The following is a 16,688-nucleotide window of genomic DNA, read 5'->3' on the forward strand; positions in this document are numbered from 1 at the left end:
TTCTTGTTTCTAAAAATCAAAACTTACAGGCCTAAACATTGTAGCAGCTTTCTGAACGCAAGCACCTCTCATGCATTTGTGGGGTTAATGAAAAATAAGGTCTCATTCCTGTTATTTACACATTTTTTATATATATATTCTAGAGAAAGCATTTCCATTAAGTGATCTTTCTCTAGACTTACTTCACTTATCCCAAAGCCATAATGCCTTCACTGGCTTGTATATAGAATTTGTTGTTTAGAGGAAGCTTGAATCAGTAGTGCGGAAGTATTAGCAAAACGGTCTAATTCTCTTGCTACAATAAGCAGCAAATACTGTTAGAATACATAACAACCGCTGCCATATGTTTATAACAATTAAGAGCTCATTCTAGAACGTTGGAAGTGGGGACAGATTCCCCTGTAACAAAAATGGAAAGATGGCAAATTACAAAATGAAGGATTTTATAACCTGATATCTGTTTTGCTGTTTTTTAAAAAAAGTGTTTTCTCAGACATATGCCTACTGAAATTCAAAACTATGATTAAGGTTGATCTGTTTAGATTTATCCATCCCAATAGAATTATTTTGAAACCACAACCTAGGGAAAACTCTGTTGAGTTTCCACTGGAGCTGATCTTGACTGCTTAGCACACGTCACTGTTGAAAACCTAGTTTTTAACTGGTAGCTGAGTAGCTGATATAATACTTTTGACACCCAGCAGTATTTTCCCGCATGGAAAGCTAGGCTATGCGAGTCAGCTTGCAGCAGCTACCCGACTCCTCTCTGCCTCTGCTACCCATATGGGGAGAGCAACGGCAGACTTTGAAAAATAACACACTGGCTCAGTTTCTTTCCTGTTCTTTTTGCCTTCTCCACCACTTCTTCCTTTACTTGATTGCTGAAGTAATCAAGTGCTAGAATTTAGATCGTGTTTCTTATTGGATAAGGTTTGAAATATATCATTAAGTTAGTACTAGATAAAATATGTATTTGACAATGGCACCGCTAACCGAAAATACCTTGAAGGTATTTATGCGTAGGTCTATTAATAGCTGGCTTTCATAGCACCAAGATCTCCAGTAAAGATAACAGGTTTGCCATCTAAAGCACAACATAGTTAGAAACCACTCTTAGATTCAGGGGCTTGATTTAATTAACTTTAGAGCATAAGACAAAGTAAGAGTCAAAGGGAAAAATCTTTACTCAATTTTTAAAAGCAGCAAAACAGGCTTAACTGACATAAACAGAACTTGAAAATAATCTTCACAGATAACCACCACAACTTTAAAAAACATGTATTTAAAGTTTACTACAAAACTGCGTATTTTTTTAAATCTGACTACTAGTTCAACAGCTTTAGTTATGCATCTCTTCAAAAAAAGCCCCACAAAACAAGCAATCAACTCAATTTCTTTAGAAATATTCTACATACTCATTACAGCAGAAGCTTAAACTAGAGAACAGACCAGGGTGGGTGGAAGACAGTAACTGCCTCTAATCTGTTCACTCATATGTTAATGTTAAACATAACAGCACTCCACCTTTCATGTATTAATCCTTCTTGTTTATGAAGCTTCCATATAAAACTGGAAGCGAGACAGACATATTAATAAAATATTTTTGAAATTGAAAGCCACAAAACTTGGCAGAGAACCTGAGAGATAGATGCACTACTTAGTTCCAGTTTAAAGATGACTGGGTACCCAGTAGATTTCTGATGCAGGTACCACAGATCTTCTGGACTTAGATTCATGTAGGGTTTTTAGTATCAGCTTTGTTGCAAGCATTATTGTGCCCAAACTTTAAGTAGCCTTTTTTCCTTCTTCAGAAGCCTGTAAATATCTGTCTTTCAGTACTAAGGGACGTATAGGGAAAGAACTAAGCATGTAGTTACATAAAAACACCCAAGTAACAAGAATATGTTTAGAAGACAACCTAAAGGTAAATTAAGGAGAAGCACACATTTCAGCAAGAATGCAGATGGATGCTAGATGTGCCTCGACTTACAAGCTAACTTCCACATTCCTGCAGAGGAGACAGCAAGATTATTTGCTTTTTGGGTGAGGCAGACAACAATCATCTCACCTACCATCTCTCCCTTGCAATTCAACTGAATCGGTGTTCCAATACATCAGCAGAGTAGGAGGGCCGGAGGAGACACCGATTCTGACTTATCGGAAGACAAGGAAGCACAGGGCCTCCTATAATCAGTGCTGCAGAATTTACCTTTGCACAAAGCCCCTCGGCTGCCTCCAGAAGATGGGGGCTATGAAGCATCCCAGTGACGTGAGGCTGCACCACTACCTCTTAAGCCTGTTTATCTGAAAATCACTTCCAGAATCAGCCAGCCTCACTGAAACCCTAGCAGGGCTGGCAGCACACTTCCTGGCTTTGCAGGTGACAAGATGCTCTGACAGTGGCCTTTAAGCACAGAAGCATCATGGGGGCAGGCAACACCAAATACACACTGTATATACACTACAAGCACCTTGCAAGGACAGGGATGAACCCCCACATGTGTATTTTGGGGAATGTAAGTAGACTTTCACAAACATACTACCTAGACATTTCCTCACAAACCCTTTCTGACAAAAACTGCATGTCTTATCCTTTATGTTACTAGGGGTAAAAAAAATTATACATGTAAAGTCTTAGCGAGATTACTGGTAGTACTACTTCAAGTAGAACCTATTCTATCCTTACCTTTTAAAGCAAGCAAAGTTTAAGTCATTATGATTTAACATACCAACGCCGCAAGAAGCTAAGCGGACTTTTGGGCAAATTATTAATAACAATGAACCCAGGGTATGCAACCCTATCAGTTTCTGAGAGCAAGCCATTGTTTACTTGTAATTTCAATGTTTGTTTTCTACTACTATCCAGAATAACCTATAAAATTACTCTTTTTGGTAGAAAAGAAAGGCGAATTCCTAAGTAAATATACTCTATGAAGAATGTTTCCACGTACCCAATTAACTACTAGTTTAAACAGGCTGAAGGGCAAAGAGCTCCAAGCTAAAATCAACATTTCATTAAAACACGCGTTGTTAGAACATCGGTATTCCTTTAAAACAACAACAACCACCAACAGACAAAAACCACAAGACCAAACACACAAGAAAACCCCAAGCAACAGCATTCCCCATTTCAAACCAGATGTTACCATCGAGCGTTAAGGCAAAGACCCCCCCAAACACAGGCAAAGACCCCCCAAACACAGGCGATAATCTGTGAGGCACTAACAAAACCGGAGGGTCTTCACAAAGCAGCAATTCCGCACGCTGGCGCTCAGCACCCCTCCAGCCGCCCTGCATAGGGGCAGGCTCCAGCGCCCAGCCGTACCGCAGCCTGCCCGCGCACACGGCACCTGCGGCCCCGCACGGCCACGGCCCCGGTACCGCGACGGCCGGGGGCGGCCCGGCCCGCGCCCGCCGCACCAGCCGGGCCAGGCCGCTGCCCTCGGAGGCGCCGCGCCGCGGGCCCCGCCACCAGCCGCCGCGGGCCCGGGTAGCCCCGCAGCCTCCGGCCCGCCGGAGCGGCACGGGGGGCGGCCGGCGCCCAGCACCGCCGCGGGCGCCGCGATGGAGGCCCGGGCTCAGGCCGCGCTCCCCGGCGGGCAGGCCGTGCAGTGCCATGCCACACCGCGGGATCCCAAAATGGCTTCCCGGCCCCAACAAAGCCCGCAGGATCCGGGGGATCCGGCCCAACCTCCGGTGCCGCGCAGGGTTTGAATCCACCGGCCGCGCCGCCGCAGGCAGCCCCCGGGCGTTACCCGCGGAGGGGGGAGGGGGGGCGCTGCCTCCGCCGCCGGGCCGGGCTCTGCGGGACCACCGGCAGCTCAAAATGGGCATTTGGATACGCTACCGAAGGGTCGCCTTGACGATGAAGCTACCCCACCGCTACCTGCCTGACAACACGCCGCCAGCCCCGCGCCTGCCCCCTAACCGTCTCCTACCCCTCTTACAGCCCCCTACTGCCTCCGGCTCACCACTCACCGCAGATTTCGGGGTACACCTATACACATACGTGCCAGATTTACCAATATATCAATGTCAAAGCCCTAGTAAGCTTGTCGATCAAAGCCTCCACACAGGGAAAAAGGAAAGGAAGTGAGGAAGGAGCCTGCGATTCACTTCCACAATATTATGAAAATCAGCAGACAGCAGTACACCCCCGTAGGTGGGAGCAGGAACTGGACATGAAGATTAACTTCGAGATTCAGCAGAAGCATTAGCTCGTAACAGTCAGTTGCAGAGCACTGAGAGAGAAAATTTTTACAAAACGAGCAAAGATTTCACTTCCTTTTTGCGCAACGTTAAACTTAAAACCAGATGGTGGGACAGGGGGGTTGCCTTCAGAAAGGTGGAACCTGGAATTTGCTAGTTAAGATTTCCCCTTCCTATAAGATGTTATGAACAATGCCTCTTTATTAATAAACAAACAAACATAAAACAAGGCAAACTGAACACCTTTTCTATCCAGCAGGCATAAAACCTACCCATACAGCCAGAAGCAAGGTTCTGCCTCCAAACAGTTTCACACTTCTGACCCTCCTACCCCTGTGGTTACTGAGGAGCAACTAAACGCTGTTGTAACATCACAAACACCGCTCTATGGCTAAGCGCAACACCAAGCGACGTATTTTGCAGTAAACCCACAAGCGGCTGCTCGCTGAAGTGACCGATGCCAAACCCTCTGACAGTGAAAGCCTGCGGAACAACCCCTCCCCGCAGCAGTTCACTGCCACCGGCTGCCCTGAGGGGACAGCCGAGGGGACAGCGAGGATGGGTTTGGCAGGACCCAGCACCAGCCCGCAACAGCCGTTATAGGACGTTACCTTTGCACTCGAGGGCAGCAGCTGCAGCGAGGGCAGGCACCACGGCACGCTTACGGGCTCTTCCCTGCTCGGGGCGGGAAGCCGCAGGCTGTACTCGCTTCTGGCAAGGAAAGGCTCCGAGCGCCAGGCCGGGGGGCGGCCGAGCGGGCAGGCAGCCGCGGCGGCGGTCTGTGGCTCTCCTCCCAGCTCCACAGCGCCGATCCCAGCAGCTTCGGGCCCTGAGGAGAGGTTCAGCGCTGAGCCCGCCGCCCCAGCCCGCTCCGCGACGCGCTGCCCCCAGGGCTCCGCCGCCCGACCCTGAGGAACGGCGGGGAAACGCGGCCCGAGCGCTGAGGGGCGGCGGAGACCCCCGGCGCGGCGGCGGGGAAGGGAACGCTGCCCCGAACAGGTGGCGGCGGGCGACGCGCAGGCGAGGCCGAGGCTGCCGCTGCTAGCGGCTGCGGTTACCTTGACACCGGTGCAGCGGGGGCAACGCTGGGCCCGTGCGGCGGCGGCGGCGGCTGAGATTGTTCTGGCCCCGCCCACCGTGCCGAGGCCGCCGGGAGCCGCGCCCCGCCCCGCCCGGCGCTGCCCCGCCCTGCCGCGGGGCTGGGGCCTGCGGGGCGCCGCCCCCCGCTTCGCTGGCGACCGCGGGGACTGTCTTCCCGCCATGGCTGCGCCCCCGCCGTGCCCGTCCCGGGCCGTCTCCCCCTTTCTCCCGCCGCCCTCCCCTCAGGCGCCGCGGGCGGGCCCGGCGGGTGGTGCGCCCCAGCCCCGCAGGGATGAGGGGCCGCCGGCCCCTGTCAGCGGCGCCCTTGTGGCCTGGAGCTGGCTCCGGTGGCCGAGTATTTGGGGGACGTAGGCCCTCAGTCTGAAACCTGTGACTGGAGTCGCGTTTCGTTACACCTCCAGCCCCCCAGCCCAGAGGTTTCCTCATGGGCAGCGGGGACGGGGCAAATGGCGGTAAACAGAGGGTAGGGAATGTGTCACTTGGGAAAGGGTGATCAGGCCGAAAGTTGTGATTTCCCCATGCATGCTGGAGAAATGCCTCCACTTGCTGGGAAAAAGTGGGTAATACGTAATTATCAAATAAATAGACTCTTGTGTACTTGTTCGTGTTCAAAATGGGTAAAATCAGCCAATCCTTAAACGGAAAAAGCAGCAAAATAAAGACACTAACTTAAGACATTAGCTGACGTCTCTGTAGCACTGATTTTAGGCAATTACTGTTTACTTTAGGAGCTTGGCTCCAGCTCCGCGCAAGCCCCAAGATGCTGCAGCCAAAGCTGAGCTGACACCAGTCACACCTGGAAGCCTCCCGCAGGGGAGACCTGCACCCCTCGCCCAGCTGTGCAGAAGGGTAAATCACCTCGCTTTTCTGACCACCCCTTCCCTTTTCTGTACTTACTCCCCACCTGCTTTCTTGTCTTTAGAGCAGACAGTGTTTCAGGGCTTAAGATCGTCAGGGCAAAATCACTTCTTACTTTCAATCTCCCTGAATTTCTTTGGTGGTGTGAGGCCAGGCCCTCCTGGGGATGTTTCTCCCCCTGTTCCCCTGGAGCCTGGCCAGGGCTGGCTGCGCTCCGTGCGGCACGACAAGGCATGTCTCTCTCCCTGGCACTGCTCCAGCTCCCCAGGCTACTCTGAAGTGTCCTGAACAGTTGTTTTTCCATCAGGCCCAGGCCAAGAGGCTGGAGGAGGGTGGCTTAGATTCAGCCTTCCCTCCGCTCCTCAGCTACAAGGAGCAATAGAACCTTTGGCCTCTAGGATTTAAGGGAAACTTGGTTGCATGTCCCTGTTTTGTTAAAAGAAGCTGGTGCATATAGGGAGTTAATTTTTCCACGCTTCAGAAGAAAGCGCTCTGAGGCAAACAAAAGTTCAAAGTTTTTCAGCGCCCAACGAGCTCTGAACATAAAGCGGGCTCACTTGATTTTATTGGCTAAGCTGAAGTCTGTAGAAAAACGTTCAGTAAGAATAAAAATTGATTTTATTAAAATTGTTTCCGTTTTAACACTGTAGAGGGCAGTTAGGAATTTAGGGGAAAAAAGCTTTCTTAACCAACACTGGACACAGGGAAACTGCAATACAAGGCCAAACCAACCCAAGGTCCACATTTCTCTAGTCCTACCTCTTCTTCCCTTCCCACCCCAGCATGTTTCCCACATTATTGCTCCCCTCCCACTCCCATTGCCATAACACTCCTGCACTCACACCCAGCAAACCTGTTCTGCTCTGCATTCTGGTCCTTGCTATCAAAAGGCACAGGTCCCCACAGCAAGTGGAGGTACAGACTGAATGTGACAGAAACCAGTATGGCAAAGTGTTTCTGACTGGTAATACTGGGTACTGGGCAGGGCATGCCACTGTGAAGGTTGGAAAGGGTGAAATGCTGCTCTTCCCATGGCTACGGAGGGCCAGCATGCCATGGGTACGTACATCGCCGATGCAGGGGTGCCAGGAGGCACTGTGCAGGGCTGGGGGATTGCTGAGCACAGGCCAGTGACGGCACTGCGTCACTGTGATGGGTCCGTGAGGGGACCAGATCCCTACTTCAGCATCTGGAGGTGGTGGGCTTGGGGAAGCACTGAAATGAGTCACAGGGAGCACAGCAGCAGCCTGGGGAGGGATGCTAGGGTTGGGGTGCTGTGGCAGCACGTGGCAGGGGTGTGCCAGGCAAGGGGGATGCTGTGGGTTTGTTCCTTGGTGTGAGGAAGTGCAGTAACCTTATGTCCAAGCGGAGATAATCATATATATGCATGAGTATGAAAATTGTGTAAAATACCTGGAAAAATGATTTCTTGCTCATTAAAGAAAAAGTTTCTCACCATCTGCATCACACTTTATGGTTATGCTCATCAGGGCCCTTCCTCTACACCATCATTGCTGTCAGCCAAAGGCATCGGGCGCTCCATAGAGAACAATTAGGTTATCAGTTAAATGAGAGCTGTAAAGTACTTCAATTCCATTTTGCCACTAGATCCTGCCATCGTCCTGACTTACAGGGGATTTCAGACATTAACAAGAAAAGCCGATTACATACAAGGCAGGCTGACGGAGCAGCCGTTCTCCTCACAGCTCTCATCTGCTGCCTCATCTCCGTTACTGCTGTTCGTGAGCTTCCTTGGGGGACTGATCTCAGTAAATGGACACAAGCCTGTTAACTGTTAATTTTTGTTGATCCTTCAGCTGTCTAATAATGAAGATATGGGGTTTTTTTGCTTTATTTTTCTTTCTTTTTAAAATGTGGTCAGAGCTTCACATGAAAGGGCTGAGGCACGGAGCAGTCCATTACATACCCACCATGATCCACTCTTCTAGCCAAGAGTTGCTCACCTTCCCATGCGGTGATCACAACACAGATTCTTCAAATGAAACAGAAACTTGGCTCCTCTGAAAGCGGCGGCTGAATTCCACAGGCCAAGACGGTCCTGTAGGTCTGGGGCAATGCTCGTGTGTTTGCATTGTGCAGACAAGGGACTTCCCCCAAGTGAGATAAACCCTACGCAATAACCCACCGGAACTCTAAATTAATATGCATATAGAGAACTGTAGCTATTATAGTATAATAATTTAAATACAGTAAATAATAAATAAAACAGTTTAATAACGTAACTGTTATGGTTACATGATACTATAATACTATAGTATAGTAAAACTGTACTATACTATACTAGTTATTTCTGGTTATTTCCACTTACAACTAGACAGATATTATACTATAATAACTGAAGTTCTATATGGAGAGATGAGATTAGGCTTCAAGTTCTGATGGGTTATTATAGTTTATAATAACTTTCCGGTCATAACTAGCAGTTAGTCTCTGGGGAGCACACTGCGTACGCAAACAAAGTACATCAGTGCATCTTTACCGCGGGCTCAGATGCACTGCCAGAAACCTGCAGACAGGCGATCTGCAATCTGCCTAAAGCATTTCTGAGGAAATCTGGACTGCCTGTAAGGACCTGCATGGACGAGAAGTGGATGGATCTGGGAACATACTTAACCTCCCATCTCTCCTAGAAATGCTCTCTGATGTAGACTTTCAAAGTCTAGGCGCCTCGTTTGACAGTACCCTCTCAATGTCTAATTAATAGATTCTATTTAAGGTAGTCAACAAATTCTATATTCAGTTAGATATTCACTTACCAAAACCTTTCTTTTGCTGAGAATCCAAGTCCCCGGATCCTCCACAACAGGTCTTGTAGCTGACAAGGACGAAGACAGAAGCACATCTGTTTGTCACAGGAAGGGCAGGGCTAAAGCCTGCTTATCTAAAGAGTCTGAAATTTTGAGATAACTGCGTGGCCCCCAAAAAAATTGTCCCGGCTTTAAAAAGTTATGTAATGAATATGATCTTAGTAACATTAGGCAATGAATGCAAATAAAATCTAGTACATGTAATAGCTGAGCTAGCAAAAAAGAAAAAAAATTGTACATTTAAGTCGTGTTCCTACTGATGCAGTTAATGGTTGAAGCTGAGAAAGTTGAGCCTCAAAGAACATAACTTTAAAATGCAGGCTCAAATACCATCCACAGAAGACTCAGTTATAGTACTTCCTCATAACTGGATTGGAGAAATTTGGGTTATATGAATTGAACTATGGTAAACTATAAGCAGGGTCAGCGCATTGCTGAATTCCTGTCGAGAACACTTTCTAATAAAAGGACGTAGTGGCACATAATCTAGTTTGTCATACATTTGTGAACAAGATCAGCTTGCTCTTTAACACGTCTCTAGAAGGACTATTAGAATATTCAATTCAAAAAGCTCTCCTGGCTCTCAAGAAAAAAGCTGGTTTGTTGGACGATGCGGAGATTTCTCTTTGGGAGGCATCCCACAGCAGACTGCTCTGGAAGATAACAAAATTGCTCAACCTATGCAGAAAAAAATTTTCCCAGCCTGCTGGAGATATCAAGCTTGATGAATACTTCAGCTCTTACTACTTCTGTACCAGGTTTAGAACATTTTTAAATACTTTCACTAGATTTCACTTCCCCTAAGAAGGTTCTTTCCTCTAATCCTACATTTGAAGTTGGGTTTTCAAATATCTCTTCTTTTGATCAGAAGAATAATTAAAAGCACCTGTACAACATTTGTAATGCAGCTATCACGAGGCCACAATTAGTGGTAAAGTAAAAGAATCTAAATTTTGCCAACATAGGAAGCAAATAAAATTGTGCCTGTAGTAATGTTAAGTAGGATTTATTTGGTGGACTTTCAAGGGAACTTTACAATAAGAACTGGTTCTTAGTGCTGAAGCAAAACTTTAGGTTGTGTTGGAAGAACCTGCTGCTTTGCAACACTTTGAAACAATTCTTTTTGAGAACAGACTTGTTGAAACCAACAGTTGAATGAAAACTCGATGGGGTCAACTAGGATAGTTATGTAGTCTGTTTCCAGTCTAATTAAATTGGCTTTTTATTAATCAGTTAGACTAAGGAAACAATGTCATGGAATCACAGAACAGCTGAAGCTGGAAGAAGCCTCTCTAGATCATGCAGTCCAAATCCCTGCCCAAGCACAGTCAGGTAGAACAGGTTTCCCAGGGCTGTGGTAAATCAAGTTTTGACTATCTCCAAGGCTGGAGACTCCACCACCTCTCCACTCCATTTACTGTCTTCTAGGGATTTTTATTTTACTCACATTTCCCCTTTAAGAATTTCAGCTGACCCTCCAGGTATAGTGAGTTAAATAGTTTTTAGTAAACTAAAAGGCTGCTCAATACAGGAACGGTTCTAATTTTGGCTTTTCATGAAAAGAAAGTCAACTTTAAGACAGTACATATGATCTAAAATGAGTATCCTGTTCTACAGGAATGCAAAATAGCTTTTGGATCCATAAGAAACTACTCAATTATTCTGCATCGTTAGTATTATTGTCCCTTTTTGGCTGAATTTTCAAAGCAAGCTAACATATTGTGTAGAAGTAGCCATGAGTTTGCATGACTTTGCTTTTAAGCTCGGAGTAAGTCTTGTCTAGCTAATCTCTCTCAAATGTTTCTTTGAGAATGCAAGTAGATATTGCTGCAAAGCGATCATGGTTGGGTTAACAATTATGTCACAAATCTGAAAAGGTGAAGTTAACTCAGAAGGATAAACAAACACAAGGACTTCCTACAGCAAAGGAGTATTACCAAACCCTACTGAGCCTATTTTTCTGGTTTTAGACTTGATATGAAGCCAAAGCCGAAGAGCACTTTTTGTCTGTTATACAGAGAATTAAAAAAAAAAAAAAATCAGGATCCTGATTTTCCATGATCTGTGTGTACAATAAATAGCACACTACCCCACAATGATGTAGACGAGAATCTAGCAGCTCACTTTATTACACAGCTGAGAATAAGACAACACTAAAACCACAAGTCTTCTACAAAATAAATCAAGCTTTAACCTAATGTTGCAGAATTTCATTTCAAATATGCAAACAAACATTTCTTGCTTTCCAAGGCACAATGGCGTACATATAAAAACTGCAGATGCGGTATATTTAATACAAAAATATAAATACTGTTAATCTAAATGACAAAACATATTTCCTCCCATGTGTAAACCTTAATTTAAAAAAGTCTTTTATTCTTAGTCATCAAATGTAATGCAGTGACAATAAAAACTATTCCTTTAGTAACACCGACTCAGAATACGCTCCTTATTGTACCAGCATAATGAGTACTTGAAACATTATAAAATCTTTGCTGCTTTATGCAAGAGGAGTTTGGCTGGGGTTTTGTCCTGATAAAACTGATCCTCACAGACCGACTCTACAAAGTCTGATTTCATCCACAGTTTGAAATGTTCCTTGAAAGACTGAGTCCTCAGTGAATTACATTAGTAACTTTGACATTAGACTATTACATTTGTTAAATAATCTTTCTCAATTGCAGTGTCAAATTCCTGAAAAACACTCCTCCTTTAAACCTTGTATCTGAAAAACTTCCAATGCAAAGTGAATTAAGACAGTTTTATTGCTAGCAAATACAAACAACAGTTCAAACAGCAAAGAACGTAGAATTGTGCCAATTTGACTTTAAATGAGCTAATAGGGAACTGACAAAGAAAAACCAATAAATTTATTACTCAGCTTTTCTTAAGCAAATGAAAAGATGAAAGTAATCCAGATAATACAGATTTCACATACAGTTCACTAAAAAATTTCAGCACTGATTCATAAAGCTGATTCTTTGGCTGACTGAATGTGATGTAGCAGTTTATTACAATACACTGGTGTTTGATGCTTACGTACAGCCCCTTCAATTTCTCTCACGAGCAGTTCTGGATATAAAACGCTTCCTTCTTTTAAAACTTCTGTAAAACAAAAGTAATGTTTTTTAAATCATTAGCCACTCTGCATTTCACTATTTATGTTCCCTCAAAGTAACCAAAACCTAACCTGGAAGTTGTTCTACACGTTGTGCAGTCATGACAACCCGATACCTCCCTCATTTGCTGAGGTCTGTACTGTGACATTTACATGCTTGAACACAGACTGATACATTCATAAATCCCAAAGAATCCATCAAGCACACTAGGATACAGTTACATCCTGCAGTGGTTAGTGTCTATGCTCCATAACCTGTTCACCATCTATAAAGTCTTGTGATGCATCAGATCCACGGATATTCCCCTTCTGGTGAAAGCCAGATAAAACATCATACGCTGCGCACAGGCAGAAGGTCTGAGCTCACACCCACTGAAACCCAAAGGAAAGCTCCTAGCCTGTCAGGATTAGTCTCTACTTGCACGTGCTACTTTCACATAACACTTGAAACATGATTTAAAAAGCATCGTTAAAAATACGTACAACTGAAAGTCTTACCTAGGACTGCATTTTGGGTGTTTTGATCTGGGTCATCGAGATGTATCAACAGTTCTTGGTACAGAAACTCAATATGACTTTCCATTGCAGATTTCACATCACTGTCCTTTAAGCATTTAAACCAGTTAGTTAAGGTGTGAGCAGCTGCCAGTCGTACATCACACGAAGCATCATCCAGACGCTTTAGAACTTCTGAAAAAGGAGCATATAAATAACCAAACAGCACTGTGAGAACAGCAACGTTATCTTTTGCATTTGAAAAAACAAATGTATTTTTGTCATTGTTGAAATGATTGTTGAATTTATGATGTATTTCTGTCATTGGAACATTGTGAATACATGGCATACATTGTTCCTAAAAAGCACGCCCTGCGTTGTTATTGGATTGTTATGTTGTCAAAAACATTGAAAGAAATGTACAAAATCATTTAGATTAGTTGAACAATCTCTAGTACTTTCTAACATGATACTATGAATGTCTGTTAATGCATTACTGAGGTACATAGCTTAAATATTTCTATGCTCTATAAAGCACAGTATTTCTATCAAATATTACTGCATTGCAGACTATTTGAATATGCAAGATGCAAAGATATACTTTGATAACTGTCGGATCGTGTATTTCTCCAAAGTAAAAATGTTTGTTGTTAGACTTCTACTGTGCCATGGAAGAAAAAGTATCAGCCATTAAGATGCTGAGCTGGGGAAAGTCTGGTTTATTTGTGTGTATCTCTGAGAACGTAAATCCTGTCGCATAGCAGAGACTGTACTGCTCCTGATCCATTGTTTAGCATTTAAACATCATCCTAAGAAGCATTACAGAAAATAGCTCTATTTGACATTACAGCGCTCTAGGTTAGGTTTTTTTTTCTCTCCCTGGTTCCCCCCCCCCCCCTTTTTTTATTAAATAAAGAGCCCAACCCACTGCCTATTCAGGCCTATTTATGGTACAATGAAATGGCTTGCTCTTGGCCCTCAAACACAGCAAGGAGAACAATGTGACTGCCATTTATATAATGCATTACTGTTCTGCTTTCACTATAGTTAGAACATTATTTCATATAGTCTAAACTAGGAAGCAATGCAGATAAACTACTGGCAAGCCTTGCAAAGGCCGTAATATTGAGTGAAGTTCCATCTAGTGGTCTAATGCATAATAACGCTGGGAATGCTGCTCAGTTCTGCTCAACTGGGAGCGAGGGCATTCCCAAAGGATGTTCACTGGTCTGCGATACACCACCTCCGTGCAATGAAATACTGCAGCTAAAAAGCTGCTACAGAAAGGCCTTGCAAGAGGCAAGCGCTGTTGGAGTCACACCCAGCAATGCCTGCTGAAGCATTTAACACCTTGATTTTCTAAGATGTGTATGTGTACTTTATACGCGTAAACTGATGAGACTGCTTAAAGACCATGCTTAGTCTCTGCAGGATTAAGACATTAAACTGCCTCTCATATACAAAGATGCTGTTAATGGTACGATTTTGTGCAGTGCTTTTTTTATTTCCTTAATATCTATAAGATTACCCTGGGGAAGAACTACCTAGATAGTTAAAATACTAGATAAGAGAACGCAGAAATAGCATTAGAATATTAGAGTATGGGAGTAAAATAAGAACAGCTGCAAAACTGAGTCTAAATAAAATTGCCCCTGTTCACATCTCAGACTGCTCAAAGGCTTTTTGCTCTTTACGTGGCATTAAAGCCAGGTGCCAGTGACATACAGCAGGTTTTGCTACTACCCAGTCCCTTAGTGCTTTCACTGCTACCAGCTGCAGTGATTCCGTAGGTGAGGTGGGCAACTTCCAAAGTGACTCCTAAAGCTCTATAGTGAATCCGCCCACTGCTCCAGCATGAAGCTCTTCATGCTTAAAAGCTAAGGTAACTATGATACTTCAGATAAAAACAACGGTAATTCTTCAACACTGAGATCTTTACTTAAGAGTAAAACAATTAAACTTTTACACTTACCTGTGTAAACGCTGGTAAATTTTTCTTCATCAAACTGCCTCCCACAGACTTTTAAAAATACACCAACAATACGTAAAGCCATCAGTCGAGTAATTTTAGAGTCTTCATCCATGGCAGCAATAACCTGGGGCATTAGGCCGTCTTTGACTTTTAAGATCTACAATTAACAGGAAAAAACACAGAACAACAGCTTTTCAGTCACTCTAAACCAATATGCTTACTGGTTACAGAAGCTACCATTAAGTCTGACCAATAATGGCTGGCTTAGTTTAAAAAGAAAAAGGTAACCATGAAAGTTAACCTGAAAATCTTGGAAGATAAAACAGCTCTATTTTTGCCTCTAAGCACATTTGGGCAATGAAAATCCACCAGTCGATCATCCAGTTCATGAATGCTCTGTATATATGCAGATTAGTTTTACGTAACTTGTAAAAGCTTTACACTTGCTTGCCTTTTTATTTAAAAAAAAACCTGTAGGCAAAACTTTAAATACTTTGGAGATTAAAGTTATGCACACGTACCAGTAGATGGTGCTCTTATTCTAAAAGGAACCTTTTCAGTAAAGACTGTTGTGATACTGTGTTTAGTGAGTTTTGTGATTTGCTATTAATATGTACATTTTGTATACATTAATGCAAAACAGGCATTAAGGCACTGATTCATAAAAAATGTTTAACTAGAACAGTAGCGTGATATAAATGTTTTCATATATGTGAACTCAGCCAGTTACACGTGTTCAAGCACTTTGTTCAATTAAGGTTTGTTATGAACACAGACTATGAACATTTAATAACTTTTAAATTAAATTTATTTTTTTTTAAATGCCCTTAATGTATTTCCAGTGCATCACTTCCAAATGCTTTTTTGTTAGCAAAGCAGCTTCAAAAAACCCCTCAGATTCAATTAATCCTTAATCACTATGGTGAGTAACATTTCTTCAAGTGTACTCCTTGTTAGCTCTCTACTTCAGCTTCTTCAGATACCTTTCAAGACCCATCTCAAGTTCTCCTGCCCTCCTGCCCTTTCCAGGAATATTTTTGATTTTTTTTTTTTCCCTAAATGGACCTGTGGGCCCCAAGGCAACCAGGTAACTTGTCTTTGCCCCACTACACAGAAACACGTCCTGGCTAGCTCCAGTGCCGCTGCACAGGCGCTGGTTAGGGGTCCAGTCACGTCAAGTACCCAAGTTGTTGTGCTAATAGTGGTTAATAGTTTGTGCTACAGGAGTAATAATTACACTACAACAAGATCTACAAATGTTGATGATGGCGAGTTCTACAGCTTTACCATACTGCCAGCCTCAGGTGTCTTATCAGAATATCATTGTCCCTCTACTACTGATCATTTCTATTACTAATACTCAATTACAATTAATTAATTTTATTATGAAAACTAGATGTCCCTCTGGAAATATTACCTACAATAAAGATGCATTCTTTTTTTCCCCCCTCGTATTTGTTTTATCTTCTTGCCTAAGATTTCAAAGTACGTTTGATGAGAAAGAGAGAATTTACCTCTTCTGGTGAAAGCATTTCACAGTGGATAAGAGCCCAAAGGCATGATACAGCTGTAGTGCGGATGGCAGCTGCTGTTCTTCCAGCATGCCACTGCAGATTAGGAGCCAGTATGTCTTTTATCACAGTCTCAAGGTAGCTAGGGAACAGCCTGAAGCCAAAAATAAGAAAGCAAAATAAAGGTTCATGAGAAAGTGATAAAGAGAGTGACAGGAGGTAAAAAAGAATTTTCCATCATACAAACATAGGCAGAAAAGGAAAAAAGAAGATTCTGTAAAAAAATAAAATTCTTATAAGCCAATGTGATTGCAGTGTTTATGATAAGCTTTTCATAACTTAATTTTTGTAGATAATATTTAACAAATACCTAACATTCATGGAAAGGGGAGGCTAGACTTTCTCCCACTTCAGACGATGCCCATGACTCACTGTGTTATCTTGGTAAACTACTTACCTTCTCTCTGTCTCATTTTCCCCGTCTGTGGAGTGGAGATAACACCCCATATGAATGCTGTGAGGATTCATTAATATTTGTAAGGCCCTTTGAGACTGTCCAGTGAAAAGTATTTATAATGTGAGAAGTATGAATGCTA

At 43.7% G+C, this 16,688-nt stretch overlaps 2 protein-coding genes across 11 annotated transcripts in view; both read right to left on the reverse strand.

The window, feature by feature from the left end:
• SUN1 (Sad1 and UNC84 domain containing 1) overlaps positions 1–9,034 on the reverse strand; it is a 33,217-nt gene extending 24,183 nt beyond the window's left edge. The window contains exons 1-3 of one of the 8 annotated variants that reach the window (XM_055708711.1): positions 8,946–9,029; positions 8,133–8,235; positions 4,821–5,038 (exon numbers count right to left, since the gene is read on the reverse strand). The gene's annotated coding sequence lies outside the window, so the exon portion shown is untranslated. Of the gene's footprint in view, positions 1–4,009; positions 4,471–4,820; positions 5,039–5,267; positions 5,343–8,132; positions 8,299–8,945 lie in introns of those variants that run through there. The other 7 variants (XM_055708709.1, XM_055708712.1, XM_055708719.1 and 4 more) reach the window with 7 other exon arrangements.
• Positions 9,035–11,097: 2,063 nt separating this feature from the next.
• Positions 11,098–16,688, reverse strand: part of DNAAF5 (dynein axonemal assembly factor 5) — a 31,266-nt gene continuing 25,675 nt past the window's right edge. For all 3 annotated transcript variants that reach the window (XM_055708725.1, XM_005438222.4, XM_055708724.1), the window contains 4 exons: positions 16,096–16,246; positions 14,582–14,738; positions 12,613–12,804; positions 11,098–12,101 (listed from right to left, as the gene is read on the reverse strand). In XM_055708725.1, the coding sequence (XP_055564700.1) occupies positions 11,962–12,101; positions 12,613–12,804; positions 14,582–14,738; positions 16,096–16,246 (640 nt within the window). In that variant the 3' untranslated portion in view covers positions 11,098–11,961. The remainder of the gene's footprint in view (positions 12,102–12,612; positions 12,805–14,581; positions 14,739–16,095; positions 16,247–16,688) is intronic.

The sequence above is a fragment of the Falco cherrug genome, chromosome 4, assembly GCF_023634085.1.
Source record: "Falco cherrug isolate bFalChe1 chromosome 4, bFalChe1.pri, whole genome shotgun sequence".
In the NCBI taxonomy this organism is placed as follows: Eukaryota; Metazoa; Chordata; class Aves; order Falconiformes; family Falconidae; genus Falco; species Falco cherrug.